The sequence below is a fragment of the Diadema antillarum genome, unplaced genomic scaffold, assembly GCF_040938485.1.
Source record: "Diadema antillarum isolate AM-2024a unplaced genomic scaffold, OU_Dant_1.0 scf00000122, whole genome shotgun sequence".
NCBI lineage: Eukaryota > Metazoa > Echinodermata > Echinoidea > Diadematoida > Diadematidae > Diadema > Diadema antillarum.
Window position 1 is genome coordinate 2,957,284 of NW_027271011.1, and position 20,641 is coordinate 2,977,924.

General features: G+C 36.7%; 1 protein-coding gene across 1 annotated transcript in view; it reads left to right on the plus strand.

Moving 5' to 3' along the window:
- The window catches only part of LOC139720151 (uncharacterized), a 101,749-nt gene extending 88,671 nt beyond the window's left edge, over positions 1-13,078 (plus strand). Inside the window, exon 2 of the mRNA XM_071631519.1 lies at positions 9,034-13,078. Coding sequence (XP_071487620.1) covers positions 9,034-10,304 — 1,271 coding nt within the window. The 3' untranslated portion in view covers positions 10,305-13,078. The remainder of the gene's footprint in view (positions 1-9,033) is intronic.
- Positions 13,079-20,641: the final 7,563 nt, after the last annotated feature.

Consider the following 20,641-nt stretch of genomic DNA (forward strand, 5'->3'; position numbering starts at 1 on the left):
GGGCTAAGCGACGGAGACAAAGTCCGACCCCCACTGACCAATCAGAAACGAGGTAATCGAGTGCTGCCGGTGCGTGCGTGTACATGTACAGTGCACAGCGTAATCATGAATATTCATGTGGTTTGGAAAGTACCGGACAAAGAAGCTCTATACGAGTGTAAAAAGGTCAATTTTCTCCTTAGCCCCGGACAAGAGCTTAGTACGAGACTAATTGGCAAGTGTAAAAAGCTGAAAAAAATTGGTACGGGACTAACGATAGTCCTGGGTCAGAGAAAGTACGGGGTTAAGAAACACAAGTGTAAAAAGGGCTTTACGGTATTTGCTCCCTCGCTTCCCAAAAACCTCAAAACATCCCACTTTATCTGCCTCTGTCACTATCCCTCAACCCTGATGCCTTCATTCAAAACATCCTGTACTGAACAGATACAATTGAAGAGTTTGTTCGCAAAAAACCGAAAAGTCCATTTTTGAAGATTTTGAAGTACGGTCTCTGTCATAAAGTACAACATAATACCTTTTAAATGATATATTGGTCACTACATATAAAGGTACATTTTTGAAGTTATGGTCAAAAGAAGCAAACATTTTTGTTATTATTCTCTTTATTTTTCTTGACCTTTAATCGCAAATATCTCCATTTGGCAAATATGGACTTATCGGTTTTTGCGAACAAACTCTTCAGTTGTACAAGTAGCCTGCCAGTTGAAGCTGCAAGTTCACAGTAGTTCAGCCTCCTTGTTTTGGGGTGTTTTTTTTTTTTAAGTAATTCTTCTGTTGTTGAGACAACCTGTACATGATTGGAGATATCAATTGTTTCCACTTTTATAGAGGTACTCGATAAATAGAGTTTTTCTTGCTATTCCTATGCCTCTTCAACTCTGGGATGTCTATGTGTTTGATGCTTCATGACTCTTAAACCAAGATTCTTGTACTAAGTGCATCATAGAGCAGAGGTCTTTGATAGAAAATGATGATAGCTGGCGTTTAAATAAAGAAGATATCCTTTGTAATTCTAATGAATTTGCTATTATTTCTAGGAGCTCTGTAATGTTGTGTGCCTAGTATACAGGCAACTGGTGATGAAGCATTCATTTGTAGAACAAGACTCGCCCTAATATGAAACAGGATATTTGTTGTATAGAGGGAATAGTGCATCCATTTGATAATAAAGTCAGGTAGGACTATTCTTTTTATTCAGTGGTATATTTTTTGTGTACCTGATGATGGTACAAGATGTCTTTCCGCTCTGTCCACTGTGGTGCACTGTGAGAAAGTGATGTTAAATTTGAATCCAACATCGTGAGCTATGCAGAACATGCGACTGGTAGGCTGAGACACAGAGCCCTGCTCTGCTCATCCGTAAAGGTCCCCTTTTCCTCCTCCTCAGACAAGATGCATTCTCTCTAAACACAGAATGCTTCTCCGTCTGTCCCATCGTCTAGGCATCATTAGGTTTGACCCGGTTGCGCTCTCCATTCCATGTTTTTTTGCCGTGGCTTTCGTGACATCCTGCATTTCACACACGCACGTTCCGAGTCAAGGCATCAGAGACGTGTATGGGACGTTTTCACTACGCACCGTGGATTGGCATCTATGGAAATCAAACTCACGTCCCAATATCATGTATATTTCGTATTCAGAGCCATGGAGTATTGTTTGCTTGTGGGAGAATACATTATTTAAAGTGTTTGTAGACATGCACTTCACAAGCTAAGGCAGGGCTGTAGGAATCCATGGCAAAATGTTTTGAATCCTCTCTTTTTCTTTTGTAAGGAGATTAAAGGGTGACATCAAGAAATCTAACATTTTTGGTAAGAAATCTTACGTACAGACTACATACACTAAGTGCAACAGTCTGAAATATCACTTTGGAACCTAATTCATACTGTAAAGAAAATATTGTATTTCAAGTGAAATATTCCATATTAGTTTGTTTGTTTCTAGTCAATAGTGATTGCTTGTATGTTTCTATTGCTGATCATTTAATATAGCTTATCGAAATTATGGATTCTATGCCAAAATCATAGAAGTGCTTTGCATACTGTAAAATGAGGAATTTTCGCGTGCATTTTAATTTCGCGAATTTCGCGAGCGCCAAGATTTGGGAAATTAAAATGCACGCGAAAGTCCTTGTCTACACTATATGCATTGAATGCCAGTGGTAGTTCGCGAAAATTTCATGCCGCAAAAAAGGCCGTCGGCTCCAATTCGCGAAAAATTAATGCCGCGAATATATCATGTTTTACAGTAATCAATCATTCAAAACAGATTGTTACTCAAACCAGTATAACAACATTTAGGTGATCATTTCAGCGTGTAGTTATCATTTTGAAATTATGATTTTGATAGTGTGTATCATACTGATATGATGCAAATTAGCATATAGTGTAGCAGTGGCGGATCCAGAGGGGGGCGCACTGTGGGCGCCCCCTCTTTATTTTGGGTTAAAACAAAATGAATAAAAAGAAAAATGGGGGGGCGTCTGTGCGCCCCCCTTTAATTTTGCAAAGGCGCCTCCCCTTTTATACCGAATTCCTGGATCCGTCCCTGATGTAGCAAAAGTTAAACCAAATGTAAAATGCACAACGCAGTCATGATATGCCACAAATACATGTATTGGGTGAAATATTTTTATATAGGAATGTAGTGTGAACAATCCAGCTGCATTATGATGCAATTCATGTCTTGAAGTTGTATGACTTTTACATAATTCTTCAAAAATGATATTTTTTTCCTTTTTACCCGTCCTCCCACCATTAATCATGTCAGCTTTCAAGTAAAGAAAACTCATTTACAGAGTCGAGACGGACAAATTGTCGAGTTAGACTTTTGGACTCTATCAGGGGGCGTCAGCATTTTCTTCAGACCGGAATCTGATATGACGCCGGAGTGATGCGGCGCCCTCACCAGAGAATATTTGCTGAAATCTCTAGAAGAAGTGATTAAACTTTTGATTAGGAGAGAAAATCATCTCTTCCACGTATTAAATCACATTCATCCAACTTAAGTAGAATTTTATATTTGCTTTGGCCTAGTGCTAGATTAACCCATTCATTTTGATCTTCGTTTAACCTTTCGAGCCCTGGGGTATTTTTTTTTTTCTGCAGAAATGATCATCTTTTCATCATCAAATTGGCAACACTGAAGAACTGTGTATCCTGTATTGGAGAAAGATGGGATGAAACTTAATCAAAATTCATTAAATCTTTGAAAATCAGTATCATTAGAAAATTTACACACACACGGACACACAAATAAAATCTATTATCTTCTTTTATACAGATGTACAAGTATGTGTAGCTGATAGTTAAAATCAAGCAGGACCAATAATTTTTGCATCATTATGGATCACGATAGTTAATCTTTTTATGTCCGTACACTCACGAATTACCAGTTTTCGTATCATGTTGCTGAAATCGATTTTCACCCTGTTAATTTTAGGTGTGTGTGAATGTGGCTCATGCATCACATTGCATCTTCTGTAGATAACACTGCAGAGATGAGAAAATCTTGACGTTTGATGAATAAGTGAATTGAAGAGAAGAAAATTAAAGTGATATCATAGATTTGAATTTAATTGGATTTTTTTTTCAGATGAAATTCTAGAGATGAGAAAAAATAATAGCATAAGACTTTGATGTCAAAAAACAAGGAAAATTGCATCTACATTTTTTAAAGCAAGAAATTCAGTGCTAGTAATGGAAGGTCTGTATGCCTATACATAGGTGGTTATACCGTCGGTTGAGAAAGAAAAGGGTCTTAAAGGACAAGTTCACCTTCATAGACATAAGGATTGAGAGAATGTAGCAATATTAGTAAAACACATCATTGAAAGTTTGAGGAAAATCGGACAATCCGTTCGAAAGTTATGAATTTTTGAAGTTTTTGTGCAGTAACCGCTGGAAGAGAAGACTACTGCAGTGTGTGAATAACTTAGATGTCACATGCGTACAACAATATACATTGTAGGAAAATATGAAGAGAATTTCACAAAATTTCATCTTATGAAAAAAGTTCACATTCCCCCGACTTGTTACCGACAAATGTTATGAGTAATATTATTCCCCCTGCCTTTAGAAAGAGCCAAGTCAAGAGCTCTTTTATTATGTGAAAAAAGTGAAAATATGTTAAATTTTCTTTATATTTTCTTTATACTGTTGTACGCATATGACTCACAAGCTGTAGTAGTCTCCTCATCCAGCGGTTCCAACACAAAAATTTAAAAAATTCATAACTTTTGCATCGATTGTCCAATTTTCCTCAAACTTTCACTGATGTGTTCTACTAACATTGTTGCATTTTCTCAATCCTTATGTTTATGAAGGTGAACTTGTCCTTAAAAGTTTCACTATAAACCCTGTGGCATTAACACCCTTTATCTTTATGAACTGACAAAACATTTGTACTCTTTCATTTTTTCTTTTATTCTCTAGTGAATTGATTATCCCCTCTCTGATTTTATAGTGTATAAACATTCTGTTTTCATGTCATTACATTACATTCATGTCATCATTCATTCTAGACTAAAAATTATGAAGGGGCACATAGTCACAGTAATGAATGAACATATTTAAAGCAAATGGATATGAGTCCCCAAGAAGCAGAGCTTGTGAGTGGGGCCCATTATGAATGGACTTCTCTTTTTCTTCTGTATCAGTGTTTTAGTTTTTGTTTGTTTGTTTGTTTGTTTGTTTGTTTGTTTTTTCATTTTTTTTTATAGAGGGAGTGTCCCATCTTTCCATAAGCATAGTCATTCATACTTTTTGACAAATTTTTTTTTTTCTTCAATGGCAGAAAATTTAAGAGTCAAGAAATTGCATCATGATGTTGAAGGCAACCAGCTGCACAGAATAGTCACCAAATCAACCCATTGCCACCCAAAATGAAGTTCACGATGTATTGTTAGACAATAGTCACAGGTAACACCCACAGCTACACCCACACCTCCACATCACCCACTTCATCAAGATCTTTTTGCCATATCTGGTTTGTTTTGTTTTGTTTTGTTTTTTGTTTTTTTTTTTATGGGGGGGGGGGGGGACTAGGGCATTCCATACATATAGAATCATGCAAATAGTAATCTTCTTTTTACTTTGTTACATAATTTTCCATTTCTCCCCTTAAAGGACAAGTCCACCTTCATATACATTAGGATTGAGAGAATGCAGCAATATTTAGTAGAACACATCAGTGAAAGTTTGAGGAAAATCGGACAATCCGATCAAAAGTTATGAATATTTTAAGTACGTTGTATCTGCACAGTCACTGCTGGATGAGAAGACTACTACAGTGTATGATGTCACATGCGTACAACTATATAAGGAAAATAAAAGGAAAATTTCACAAAACTTTTACTTTTTGAATAAAGTGCACATTTCTTCAACTTGCTACTGACGTATGTTAAGGGTAATATTATTCCCCCTGCCTTCTGAAAGAGAGAAGTCGAGTGTTCTTTTGTTATGCGAGAAAAAAGGGAAATATGTTGAATTTTCTTTATTCTTTCTTTATATCGTTGTACTCATGTGACATCACAAGCTATAGTAGTCTTTTCATCCAGCCGTGACTGAGCAGAAACTTCAAAAATTCATAACTTTTTAACGGATTGTCCGATTTTCCTCAAACTCTCACTGATGTGTTCTACTAATATTGCTGCATTCACTCAACCCACATGTCTATGAAGGTGAACTTGTCCTTTAAATTCTTTTCCAGACTATAAAAAGATGCGCACATATACTGAAAGATCAAATACACGTACAGGGAGAGAAGTTTGGATCTTATCTATGAAGAATCTCTCCCCTTTTGTTCGGAGAGATATTTTTGGGATGTCTGTAAGCTATTCTGGAATGGCTGTAGCCATCCAGCCGGTGGAAGTGGCTGATTAGTGAACAATGTCTTCTTGCTACATTCGTGGCTTCTCAGTGAGAGAGGAAAAACACTATTTTTGCGCATTTTTTTTTTCAATGTGTCAAAGGAAGCATGAGTTTCCTTTGTACAGTGATACAACCATTTCATAGTTTTGGAAGCTGCCATAAAGCTGCAGACAATTCCAAAGAAAGTAAGATAATCTGATAACCCAGCTTTTGTGATGTGAATGTTGTTACTACCTGTATAAGTTAAACAGGGGAGGTTTGTTAGATATTGTCCCTAATTTAGAGTCTGTGTTCTCGATACAAATCTCAACATTTGGTTCTTTTTAACCCGTTGAGGACGAGTCCCGAGTATACTCGAGCAGGTGTCTATGGGAAATACGTGATGTAGCAAAATCAAACCATCCTCAATGGGTTAAACTAAACCTAAAACTGCATCACACCCTTCCCAAAATCTCAAGTCCTCAGAGAAAATAAGACTGGAGCAGTTGTTGCTGGAGTAAATGTCTGTCACTGTTGTCATGATGCAGTGTCATGCGGTACCACAGTGCAAGCTTTAGAAATGCCTTAGGAGTGAATCAGTGAACGCAGAAACCGATATAATACATTTTGAGGGGGAACTACCTGCGCTCTTGGAGTCTTTCCATTCTGCTCCACTGGTTTCTGTGAATAGAGATTAAAAGCGGTGAACCAGGAAGGCACAGTGGTGTCAGTACTATGAAAGAGCCTCAATACAAAGAAGAGATAGAACCCAGTGTTGGAAGTTAAACCCATCTTCTCACAGAAGTGTGATCACCCGCTGAGACAGACTTTATGGTAGGACGGCTCGAGACATTTTGCGATCTCAATAGTCATGAGCTAATGATGATGATAATAGTGGCTACTTGTATAGCGCACAGGTCCACCTTTTAGTGCTCATGGCGCTTCAAAAAAATGAAAAAGAGATATATGTACAATCATGACAGCAGAGTTTATATAAGAAAATGGAAAACTACAAATAAACACATACCAGATAAAGAATACAATTGTTTCAGACATTATAATTGCAGTTATAATCCTCAGTGTATTAAAGAGGAACATATGCATTTTAAGTTTGGATTTGAATATTTCTGTAGATGACAGTTGCCTTTAATAAACTGAATAGGTAACTGATTCCACAATGTTGGTCCCATGAAGGAGAAAGCATGATTCCCCCATTCCTTTTTAATTCTTGGTGTTTGGAGTAACCATGCATGTGATGATGAACGTAGACTTTGTGGCAGATTGTATTTGGGAATAAGAGTCACGTAGGTATGCAGGTGGAAAAGAATGAACAGAGGGATGTATTAATAAAAAAATCTTTAAAATAATCCTTTTTTCTACAGGCAGCCAGTGTAAAGAACTGTAGAGAATTGGTGAGAGCTGTGTCGATTTTTACTGGCCGTATGTTGCCTCACTGACTACAATTCACACATATAGCCACTCTAAACATGTTATTGCACACTTGTAGCAAGGAGGCTCCTCCACCTCCCTGCTTGTAGCAAGATCTCACTTCATTCATGCATCACAAAAAGTGGGGTGCTAACCTGATGAGGTGGTCCACCCCACATACCTGGGGGGTGTTTCATAAAGCTCTTCGTAAAGTTACGAACGACTTACGAGCGACTGGCGATCAGTTCTTGTGCTGAATTATGGAAATTCTGATAAGTATAGCACATTAGAACTGATCACCAGTCGCTCGTAAGTTGTTTGTAACTTTACGAACAGCTTTATGAAACACCCCCCAAGTAAGTACCCATAAAAAATGGGCAAATGATGACTAGTGCTCGTGGGTCCACCACACAGGTGACTAGCAGTATTCAACAAATGGAATCAACCAGGCACATTGTGCCATACATTGTACAAAGAAGGAGAATTTGAGATGTGAAGACATTTTGACGCCTCAAAATGTAAGTGAATTTACTCAGTGATTGTTCAGAAAAAGCTGTAGATGCCACACACACAAACAAACAAAAACACACATAAAAGTATACTTCAAAATGATTTGAGGTGACAGAAAAAATGGGAAAATTGACAGTCTCTTTCAGTCTGTGTGCTGTAGAAGAAAATGGCTCTTTTTGTGCAGTTTCTGAGCGTGATGGGGTGAAGCAACATAGTTGATGGCTTCTGATGTCTTTGTTCATATGACATTTATACTGAATTACTAGTGAAAGAGAAAATTCACCCTGCCCCTTGCATAAAGTATTAAGATATCAAGGTCTGATCAGCTTCTACAGCACAGTTACTATGAACAGAATCTTAGCTTACCCTGAATACTCTCTTTTTACATCTATATGACTATCAACCTTCTGGATTTGAAACATTTATTTTACATTGTCTTCAATGAAATATTCTAATTTTTTGAAGTGTCCATGTGAATCTAAGAGACATTTTCGCTGTTCTTGCTAACTCAGGAAGAAAAGCACAGAAATTGTGTATTTTACAGAACGTATTGAATAAAGGATAATTTTGCAATGAGCACTGGCGAGGCCAAAGTTTGCTGCAAATCAGCAATTTGCTATTCACACAAATTGCTTTATGGCATGACATGGTAAAATCAAACAAAACCCAAGGCTAGCTTTTAAGAGTAAAATGTACATAATTGTGATTCACAGTATTGACAAGGTTATGCATATGATGGGATGACATGCTTTTCTCTTTACAAATAAAGACAACCAGAATATAAGTATTTCATATATCAATCATGTCAGAATATCCTTGTCTTTGAACAGATTTCCACATTATTAGGACTGTGGACATTATCGCAGTCTGTTGAGTACTTGGAAAGATGAAGGTTGTGGTTCTGTGGATCACCTATCATGCATGCACGGGTCATTCTTCTTTCAATTCTCAATATTGTGGTTTGAATAATTTGGATATAATCTGTTTGGATGTTTGTCAGTATATATCCAAATATGCACATTCTAATCTTGTGTTCAATAGAAACTGTTCTAGAGGACTGGGCCCTTAAATAAACAGGTGGTCCTTCTTTTACACTGAGTCCACCATTTGATTAGTGATTCATGTTAATGTTATCGATACACACGTGATTGTCTTGCACAAATTGATCCTTGTCCCCAGGTGGCCACTAGAGCAGGTTCACTGCATTAATGATTGTCTCCTTTGTTCTTCATTCTTCCATTTCCAGGTCAGAGTTTCCATGAGGAGACGACCAATCAGATAGAGTTCAGCATGACCAGCATGCCTCCCTTACGGTACGATGACATCCCCTTGCGGAATGGGAGTCAGCCAACAGCCTCTCGGCCATCAGAAAAAACGATTCCCATCTCCGGGGAGGGTTTACGGCCTGCAAGTGATCCTACGGTGGTGGACGAGAGTTTCCCCAGCACATCGGGGTACGGCTCCAAGATACACGTAGTGAGACTGAAAAATACTCACATGGATGTCGATAAGGTATCCTCGCTAGATTCCTTCGTGCTGGATGCAAGAGGCATCGCCAAGCACCGCTTTGCCAACCAGTACTACCCCAAGGGATTCAGCTGGAGTGGTGGGGTCAACTACGACGACTCCTCCGTCTACTCGTCGGAAGATGATGACGATATCGGGACTGGCTCCCTGCCCTCCAGATCGTCACCGGTCCTGCAGACTGTCTACGCAGGGAAAGGGGGGCGTTGCTACGGACGACCGTCCGACCCAGTACGAGACCAATGCACCAAGGATGAGGTGCATCTCGTCCAGTGGCCCCATTTAATGAGATCCAACCAGCTCTACTATGCCGGTGGGCGGGTCAGTCATGATTTTCAAAATACTTCATCCCCAGTATTCACGAGAGGGGCAGAACCAAAGTCAGAATATTTTGCCATGGCAACGGATGAAAAAGACTGTGATTGCATCTCGCGGCCCGTGGCTGATCCTCTTCTTGCCCAACCCGAGAGGAGGTACAATACCTCCTGCGTGTCTTGCGCAGCTGACATTGAAGTGAGCTATATGCCGCTGCCGTGCCAGACGCTAGCGTCTAATTATGACGACCACGCCGATCCGCACGGCTTTCTCCGGCGTCACCATGACAATGCGTCCATGGATACCCTGCCCAGAAATTTTAGCAAAGTTTGCGAGCATCGGCACAGCTTGCCCCTGCAACGCACCGATGCGGATGACCTTTATTTCAATGCCGGGGATCATCCGCTGACCAATTTGCAGCTGGGTCTCCACCATCAGCCATCAGAGATCACAAATCTTGGGCATTCAACTCCAGCTCAGCAATCAGGAAAAGAAGAAGAAGCAGATAGTGATTGTGAGCTATCTGTGCACAGTCCTCTCCTTGATAAAAACATCCACGACAGCTCAGAGCTGCAGAATGGGGGTAGTTCACCCCATCTGCCTCACTGTAAACCACCGGCCAATCAAATCAACGATACTGAGCATGATGGGCGGGGCATTTTAGAGGAAACTGTGTAAGATGTACAGAAATACTTTTTTTTTTTATGAAAAAGTCTAGAGATTGTCCAGTTGTTACCACCTTTCGTATATTTCTCTTTTTCTCTGCTTTCTTTTCTTTCCATTGCCTCATTTTCCTTTAAAAAAGATTCATCTGTTGGTTGATGATTTTTTTTTTTGTCTGAAATCATATGTAGAAGTTCACCTTGGTCATGGTAAAAAGAAAACAACAAGAACAACACCCACCTCATACTATGGTAGCAATGTAGAATGATAGCAACTGGATGTGATGATGGGTAGAAATCCTGACAGTTGATTGGCTGTAACCTTGGTAACTACTCTCATATGTGAAGGTGTTACAGAAGTGGGATTGAGGCAACTTTGTGATATTTTCACTCAGATCCTCTTTTGGTATTTGTTGTCTCAGAATCAAAGCAATATGATTTAGATTATTTGACTCAATTTACAGTAGTTGTGTTTTAAAAAAATACAATACAATACATATTCATTACTTGAGATTATTGTCATTAGATTTAAAAGGAATTATGTTTAACTTCTTAAAATCTATTGAAAGCAGTGAGGACTGAACAGGTTCATTTAAAGAAAAATGGAGGGATAAATTTTCAAGGTTATGAGTTGAGTTTAATAATCAATGTGTAAGTGTCTCGTGAGATACTTGTAAAGTTCATTAGCAGAGAATTAAGGTTGGTAAATTAGAGAGACGGTCCCTACCTCTGTAAATTCAATCCAGTATATCTCGTGTCTGTGTAAAAAGGCAATATTGTGGAAAATTTAATCAATGTGTGGCAGTGGGATCTGTATGCGCCATATATTTCATGGGGGTTATATTTTTGTGAATTTTGCAAGTCGGGTACAACGCATAAAAATATTAAAGGGAGCGTGTAGTTTTGGTTGAGACCTAACTTCAGGTTTCTAATATTTTTTGGTGAGATAATGAGAAACCTCTCATGAAATATGAAAGAGCATGTAATTCCGAGAGGGATTCAATGTTTATTAGATGAAAATTAGTTTTAGAACGGCTGAGATGTCCAAAACAGAGCATTCCTAATGAAAGATGGGACTCATCTTTTATTAGGAAAAACCTGTTTTTGTAATTTGTTTTTGAATGTCTTGGCGATTCCAAAGCTGTTTTTCATCTTATAAACTTTGAATTCCTCTTAAAATGGTATGCTCTGTACTATTTCAAAGTGGTTACTTGGTATCGCGCAAAAAGCTAAAAGCCCAATTCTCATCTCCACCAATACTATACCATTCCTTTAACACTGATCCCATCATAGATGTGATGTACACACATACATCTCTCCAGTCTTTACTCTACTCCGTGATCGTGAATTGAAACACTCGCAAATTGTTTGGAAGTCCAATTCATAAAGCATTAGACTAGCTAAATATATGGCATATACAGTATATTGCCTATATATGGCAAGATAGCCATGAACTGCACTCATTGTCGCTAGTCAAGTGGTTTATACACACGACATGCAGCATTTTCTTTTCTCTCTAAATGATTGTAAAACATACTATGTATGAACAACGATATAAAGTAGCAATACATTCATGTGGAATTTACTTCCATTTTAAGAATTATAGATGTAATAAACTCCCAATGAACAACTTAATGAATAAAGACAAAATCTTTGAACAAGTGTGCATACCCTTTCATGATTAAAAAAAATACAAAGCAACACAAGTGTCTTCACTTGAGCCTTGAAAATCATACTGCTAAAATTAATATGATATACCTTAAAAATCAAAATTATGCAAAGAGTAAAAGGAAATTGATTTTAAGGACAAATGTATCAACCAGATCCGGTATTGGTGTTGGTATGTGAAGAGCTACTGTCAGTGTCTTCTGGCTAAACATTGATTTCGTGGTGTGTTGCGGTTGATTTTAACTGCACTTGTAATACTCATAAATGAGAAAACTTCAAAAGTAATTTTCAAGAGACAGGGCATGCCACACCCTATAATGAGTTTCCCATGACAAGCATTCATTCCTGAAGTGAGAGTTAGGAATGCGTTGATACGTACAGTATCATTTGTGTGTCTGTTCATTTTTTCATCTCCCTCTCAGAAAAATGTAGAAAAAACCTTTTCTGGTGGTCGTAGTACTGCTTCCAAATCTAAAGAAGTTTACTCCATTTTAATCTTTATTCTTTATATCTAGTTATATGCTAACATTGAGACATGACAAAAAAAATGCATACTTAGAAAAGACAAGGAAATTGATTGAAGTGCATAAAAGCATTGTAATATTTAAGAAAGACCATAAAAAATCTGAATCTGACAAGTATCTTATGGGGAGAAAAGACACACACCAAGGTTACCCCCATGGTTATCCTATTTTGTGTTTCTTAAAAACTAGGTATCATCTTTCTGTTCCAGTTGCTTTTATATCACATTTTATTCCTCTGTGTACACCTTTACAGCCTGAAATTTTTCTCTATCTCTGAAGAAATGGTGCAATGTATGTAACATATTATTAATTGTTGGGGAAGCAGTTTTTCTTTTGCTTGAAAGTGTTAGTTAAAGCAAGGAGGTACTAGTACCTCCTTGGTTAAAGTGTCATTTCTACATGGGAACCGCAGTACAACGAGAAGCTAAAAACCATGACAACAAATTGTTTTTGTAGTAATAAATGTATGACAATTTATGGATGTTTCCTTACCTACAGCCTAGTAATGAAGCATTTCATTCACCTGCTCCCTTCTATTAAAGGGGATGGCTAGTAACTGATCAGTGGGAATCAGTGGGAATGCTGAGGGATGATTGTTCCAATTCTTGTGGGATTCATTCAAGAGTACATTATATATCTACTGTTGTGTGAAAATTATTTGCTTCAGAATGGTCTCATATTCAAGTAATGTGCAGTTTAATGCCCATCACTGTACAGGCATGCTAACCTGGAAACACTAAACTGCACATTACTTGAATATGAGACCTGATTCTGAAGCAAATGATTTTCACACAACAATAGATATATAATGTACTCTTAAATGGATCCCACAAGAATTGGAACAATCATCCCTCAGCATTCCCACTGATTCCCACTGATCACTTACTAGCCATCCCCATTAAGTTCTGAGTAGTCAGGGATTCATGTAGGTGTTGATGGGTAGGGCAAACCTCGTGCAAGCTTTGCTGTTGTTAAGGACAACTTTTGTTTAATAATGCATAGAATTCAACTACATTACTGAAATGGTCTATTACTGTATGTCACATTTTCACTATATCAATGTACAAAAACAAATATAAAGAGTTGGGACCCTTACAATTATGTTCTTACAGGAAGGTATTGTTTCATCTGACTTTTTTGTATTAAGCGAGTTCTGAGGAGGAGGTGAAGATTTGGCTCAACTGTAGGAAGTTTTACCAATGGTATAGAGTACTTATGCTGCAGGCTAGAAGCAATGATCGAAAACTTTCTTACTTTCTCCTCAAGCAAATCTTGTGCCAATTAATTTGTGGTCATGGATGCATCGATTTTCTCGTTTTCTAGACTTCAGGTGCGAAGATCATCTCATTATTCAACACTGATATCTTTTTCTTCTGAATGTGCAAAGGGTCTACAGGTATCTAGCCATTGTATACAGCAGAATAATTATATCAAGTAACACATTATCATGAATAGTATTGCATATGACTTTGATATCCCAATCATTATTACGGTATGATGAGTGGATTGTTATTTTATATTTTTATTGCAGTTATATCTTATGCATACTGTTCATAAATTATTTAAAAAGAGCGTGAAACAGCATTCATTGGAAACCTCCATAGCGACTTTGCAAAGTCATACTGAGAACAATCTTATAACATTACAAGTAAGCAAATGCTCATAACATTGTCCTTTGGTACAAAATTGTAGTTATGGTCGTGATTTTACAAACTAAAAAAAAAAAGAAGAAAATTTGTTCCATGATATCATCTTTGCTGCAGACTCCAACCCACCTCTCATGCATTCTTGGTTTATGCCATGACCCATGCTGAAATGTAAACAAACTAACAAATGTGGAAATAATCTGGTCAAGAAAGTAAATGATGGACACTTTTAATATTCCCAAGAACACTATTGATATTCCTAAGGACACTTTTAATATTCCCAAGAACACTATTGATATTCCTAAGGACACTTTTGATATTCCCAAGATCCCATTTTCTGTCGATACTTTTTTTGTTTGTTCTAGTTTTGTTTTCCACTTACGGCATGTTATTCAGTTAGCAAATATTTGGTGACATTTCATAGAATAGAACATGGACACATGGATGTGTTTTGTTTTTGACCCGTTTCATTACCAATGAAAACAAAAAGAATTGCTTAAAAAAACAAAACTGCAAGTTGGTTCTTGTTGTTTGAAATTGGTGATCCTACTTTATAGTCCATGTATTCTTTATGAGGAGAGTATTAAAATGACATGGCTAACTTCAAAATATCACCTCGGAGAAAGGCTCTGAAAGTAGGTTGTAAATGGACCCATGTTTGGAGTTAACCTGCCTCTGCAGATGTCTTACATGGCTGGTCATTTTCACTGGCTCAGGCCACTTGACCATGTGGCTTGATTTATTTTGACCTTCGTTGACCACTTTCAAGTTAGGGATTTCTCCTATCCATCTCTGTAAACTTCAGCAAGAATTACTTCTGCAGGTAGCAGGAGGCATGGAATGAATGTTGACTCTTTATGTGCCACGTTCGCATGCCCAACTCAGTCGACGGCGTGCTAACTTCGCATATTCTGCTCATCAAACGCAAAAACCCACCTAAACGGATCGATAAATCGCCAAATGCCATAGTGTGATGAAAGCATGTCTTGCGATTCCATTCCTGTCACATATAGCTTGCATTTTATGTGGTGTTGACTATCAAGCAGTGTTTTCTACTGGATTTGCAAGTAAATTCAAAGTTTCTGCCACTTTTTTGTGTGTAAAAGTCATGCCTCTACAATAAATTAGCTTCTGGTCATTTGACAGAAAGACAGTCATAGATTTGTTACACAATTTACATCAAAGCAAAGCTGGGCATTTTCTCTGCTACTTTGCTTATTACATGTCCAGGGTAACAAGAATCTCAGAAAGTTACATTGATTTGAAAAACGGATTGGTGGCCCAAAGCATGACTATGTTGCTGTCTCAGAATAATGTGGCACACAGGGGTAATAATACACCATGGCACATAAAGACTTCAACATTTCTAGAAAATTTGCTCGGAAAGTTTCTCAAACCTTGCTCCTTGTTTCAGGCTTAGTTCATGATGCGATTAGTTTGAATGTTGTATGTTGGCCTTTCATGCTCCGTACTCATTAATGAGTTGCCATTGTTTGTTCATATACTTAACTTGCTTCCTTTGATATAATGATGCGTATAAATGAGCCTAGAAAAAAAAAGGGAAAGTGTGCTATATCGTTCAACTCAACAAATACTGAAAATCATTGTGGTTGTGTGATTCATTACAATTTTGAAGTTCGACATTTAAAATAAAGTTTTCTTTTTTTTTAGTAATACTTTATTTTGATAGCATCGTGTATTCATCTACTGAATGATATTTGAAATCAGGTTATGGCAGTAAATCAGCGATATATGTTTTAAGTGACAGAAATATGAGTGATTTGCATGCTTTTGATCATAAACTTTGTTGCTTGTTTAGCAAAGGAGCTGTAACACCTTTGTGACTATTTCAGGTACACAGACTGTTTTTTCCACCAATGTCACATGACATACCCTCATCACGGTCATGTGACTCGGTATTCGCGACATTTTATGAATATTTACTCGGTACCTTCTTAACTCAGCTTAGTCTTTGCGAGTGATATTTGGGATATTTCCAGAAACAAAAATATCACTAAAATATCTGTTCTCAGAAAATTTTTGATCAAGGCAAATTATTTTGTTTACTTATCTTTTTTTTTTGGGGGGGGGGGGGGGGAGAGGGGGGAGGGGAGACTCTGTAATTTTCTCCTTTTCTTTTTACAAGAACTCACTGAAGTATACAAAGAGTTTGAATGCAAAACAGGTTGAGCACCATTTTCAAAAATGTTAACATATACAATGTACATATAATTTTCCATCATCAAATAGAGCAAAATAAACCTATTCCCATGGTACCTCAATTGTTACATAACAGGGAATATTCTTCACATTATGATTAAAAATGTCACCTGTTATCTCACTGTTGTCATTTCTTTCCTGGAGCTTTAATTGCAAATATCTCAAATGGTCAAAAAAGGAGTTAAGTTGTTCTGCAATCAAACTCTTCATTTGTTCCATGCACTGTGGTCTAAGTATATATTTTGTGTAATTTGGGTGCTTTAAACAGAGAGCACAGAGTAATTGTTCCTATTTGCAACAGGGTGCCGATTTGCTGCAGGGGCAGTTTTATTCATCGATGAAATAGCTAAAGAGCATTTAGTGTGCTTAGTCCCATCAGAACAAAAAGCTAGATTCACTCACATGTGTTATGGGGAGTGAGGGTATGCTCACACCTGATTGGGCCTTTTCATCAATTAATGAAATGGTCCCTGCCGCAAATAGACTCCCTGTCACAAGTAGGGATGATTACTCTACCACTTTAGCTTGACTTTGATTGATTTGAATTGATTAACTGTGGATTAGATAAAATTACAAATCATAGGATTGAGGATAACAACAGTGATTTCTTCCAGTTGGTCCTCACTCTTGTAGAAAAAACAAACAAACAAAAATTGATGAGTTGGAAGAGGTAATCCTCTCATGAACAGAGCCACTAAAAGTGTCATTAATATTATGTACGTAAGTTTAACTCGGATTGTCAGTGGTATTCACAGGGTTATATGTCGATCATGATAAAATGAAAGTAGATGAGACGCATTTTCTCTTTGTTGCGTTATCCCTTCTCAGATATTGTTGTTACTTTAGGAGCAGAAGGAGTTAACTCCACAGACCACTTACAGTGTAATAGTACCCTTATGAATCTCAGCTGGTGGTAGTCAATATAAGCCCCAGTATGGCTGTGCATTTTTACTCACATAATCATATGTTAGAGTTTGTCAATGCAATATCCTACAAACTGAGTTAAATGTTGTAGTTTGCCAAGACATGACAATGCTGATAGTAATTGTTTCCTCCAGCAGTGTGAAATGGTGAAAGAAATCAAGAGCTGTAGACTCAAATCCATGATGTACATGTGTATTACTGTGCATAAATAAATGAAAATTATCTATGAAAACAACATGGTATACCCATGATGCAACAGGCTCTTGTTTAATTGAGCGTGATGTGATTCAGAAAGAATATAGGATCATGAAAGGAGAATTCCAGTGCAGTTAAGTTTCTAAAAGAAGAAGTAAGATTTTCTTACTACAGTGAAAATTTGATAAAAAGCAGATTAAAAGCAGTTAGGAAGTTATGAACTTTTGAAGTTTTGCTAGTTTTCTCGAAACAGTTCTTGAACAGTCAATATGAAATTTTCACTGTTGTACTCGTAAGATTTTGCTCTTTCTTATCAGATGAACTTCTAACTGGCCTGGAGTTCCCCTCAAAGGAAACAGAGGTTGAATTTATGGCAAGCAACTCCACCACCATCATTGGACGTGTTTAAAAACCTGGGCCCCATTTCATGAAAGGAAACCAAAACCCAAATATAAATGTGGATTGAGTGAAAGCAGCCATATTAGTTGAACTCACCAATGAAAGTTCGAGGAAAATTGGACATTCTGTTCAAAAGTTCTGAATTTTTACAGTTTCAGTGCCGTCATTGCAGGATAAGGAAACTACTACAGGTTCATGACATCATTATGGACAACAATATAAAAAAAAAATATAAAGAAAATTCAACATGTTTTCACTTTTCTAGCATTATGAAAGGGCACTATTCCTCTTTCAGAAAGCAGAGGGAATAATATTACCCTTAACATGTGTCAGTAGCATGTTGATGAAATGCATTTTACTTTCTATGAAAAATGAAATTTGTGGAATTCTCCATATATTTTCTTTCTTATTGTCCACAATGACATCATAAATTGTAGTAGTCTCCTTATCCAGCGGTATCTGCACTGAAACTTTAAAAATTCATAACTTTTGAATCCACTGTCCAATTTTCTTCAAACTTCGAATGATATATTCTACCAATAATGCTACTTTCAGTCAATCCAAATTTATATTTGGGTTTTAGTTACATTTAAACTACGGTAACTTTACAATCAAAGGTAAACTCTGTAATCAGTGGTAACCATCAGTGATTTTTGATTTGCAATTGTACAGTGTTGCCATGGTAGTTACCACTGATGGCAGAGTTACTATTATTGTTAGACTTATTATTGTAAAGTTCCCATAGTTTTATGCCATGAGGCCCTAAGAGTCAAGTGAACGTGAGAAAGTCTGCCACGGTTAAGTGGACACCTTTTGAAAACTTTTGCTGGTTTTACATTTGACTGTACTGTGATGACTCATGATATTATACACAAGGGTGTGCATGACTGTGTCAGCCTGAGTCTGTGTGTGTTCAATTGCAGAGAAGAGGGCTTGAAGTAGAAAGTGAAGGTTAGGGTGCAAATCCATTATTACTATTAAAGTGGAGAAAAGAAAAGAAAAATACTGTGCAAAAGAAAATCCCAAAATGTTAATGTCACATAAATGAGAAATATGTTCTCATGGTATTGTAATTTTTTCAAATTGTGGGTGTGTGTGTGTGTGTGTGTGTGTGTTTGAAAGAATGAAAGGAGGATTGTGATTATCTGAACAGGAAGAGAAAAATATTAAAGGAAGACACATTTAGCAACTTGGCAGAAAGTTTTCTTTTTAACAACAGCATCAAAATTTAAATCAAAATATCAAAGAAAACACATTTAGCAACTCAGCAAAATGTTGAATTTTCATAAACGAAAATGAGCCAAAATATCAAAGAAGATACATTTAGTAGCTCAGCAAAATGTTATTTTTCAACAACAAAGTGACTCAGAGTATTTGAACACTTCTACAAAAGTATGCAATTGTGCATAAGTTATATCATCTTAATTAGCTCATTATTTTTTTTTCCAGCAGGTACATGTATGTCTTATTCATATACTTTTATACCAGAGTGTAGTTTTTGGTAAAGCGCATGAATAATAAAGCAAAATGAATGTATTGTAAGATTGAGTGCTGCATAAAGTTATTACCCATCAAGAGTGAAATGCCATATCTGTTTAAGTCAACTTTTTTTAAAATGAAATCAAACATAGGTAGAAGTTCATTGGAAGGAGACATAGATAAGTAAGGTGTGGTATTCGTAACTTAATATCATGTTCAAAGTTTTTTTTTTTTTTCACAATCACTTAATTATGTAAATTATAAACTGAAAAAAAGAATTATCCTGAGACTTCATCTTTCCTGTATATTTTGTTAGATTTTGTTGTTTTATTAATGAATTAAACAGCTACCATCTTCCCATTGTCAAGACACTTCTGTCAGTGTTAAAACTACAAAATGAATGCTTAAAGGGGGTTCAATTTATTCTTTCCATTTTGTGCAAAGGAAGGTAAACATTAAAATTGTGTATGTAGGTCTGTAAGAGAACTGTGAAGTGATGATATCACATCTCATATGATTTGCATTTATTATGGTCGTGACTAGAGTCACTGTTGTTGGTTTTGTTTTGTTGGGTTTTTTTTTTTTGGAAACATGTGAAACTTATTGTCCATAATCCTGCCTTCTTATTTTAATGAAACATCTACCTGTTTCTCTCTCTTTTTTTTTTTTACTTTGAAAATCAATAATACATTTTATACATACAGGAAACAAAAAGAAAAGAGAAAGAAGAAGCAAAATACGTAGTTATATATCGGAAACAAAAAGAACTACAACAGTTTTGAATTATGACATGGAGTGCGTGTCTTTCACTTTGATTTTGAAATGATATCAGTTTCTTGTTTATGGGTGCAAAACAGAAATGTCTGTGCTCTGTGTGACTTCTTCCTAGTCTAAATAATATGTCATGTATATGAATAAGAAGCGCCGGTAAATGATTTCTTTGTACCATGACATGAGATGAACTGATTTGTGAGTTATTTAGAGTGGGCTGTCCATGAAAAGGACACTCAACAGATAAACTAAAAGCTCACATTATTTAATCAATAATTATCACAATGTTGGTCTTTGCATTTTGTATCTTGTTTGTTTAGTACCAATACACTTTAATAGAAACACCTGTTAAAGACCATAGAACTGTTATCAATTATTGTTATTATCATTATTATTGTACCATATTATTATTATTATCATTATTATTATTACTGCTACTACTACTACTACTACTACTACTATTATTATTATAAGTAGTAGCAGTAGTAGTAGTAGTAGTAGTAGAAGTAAAAGTAGTAGTAGTGACT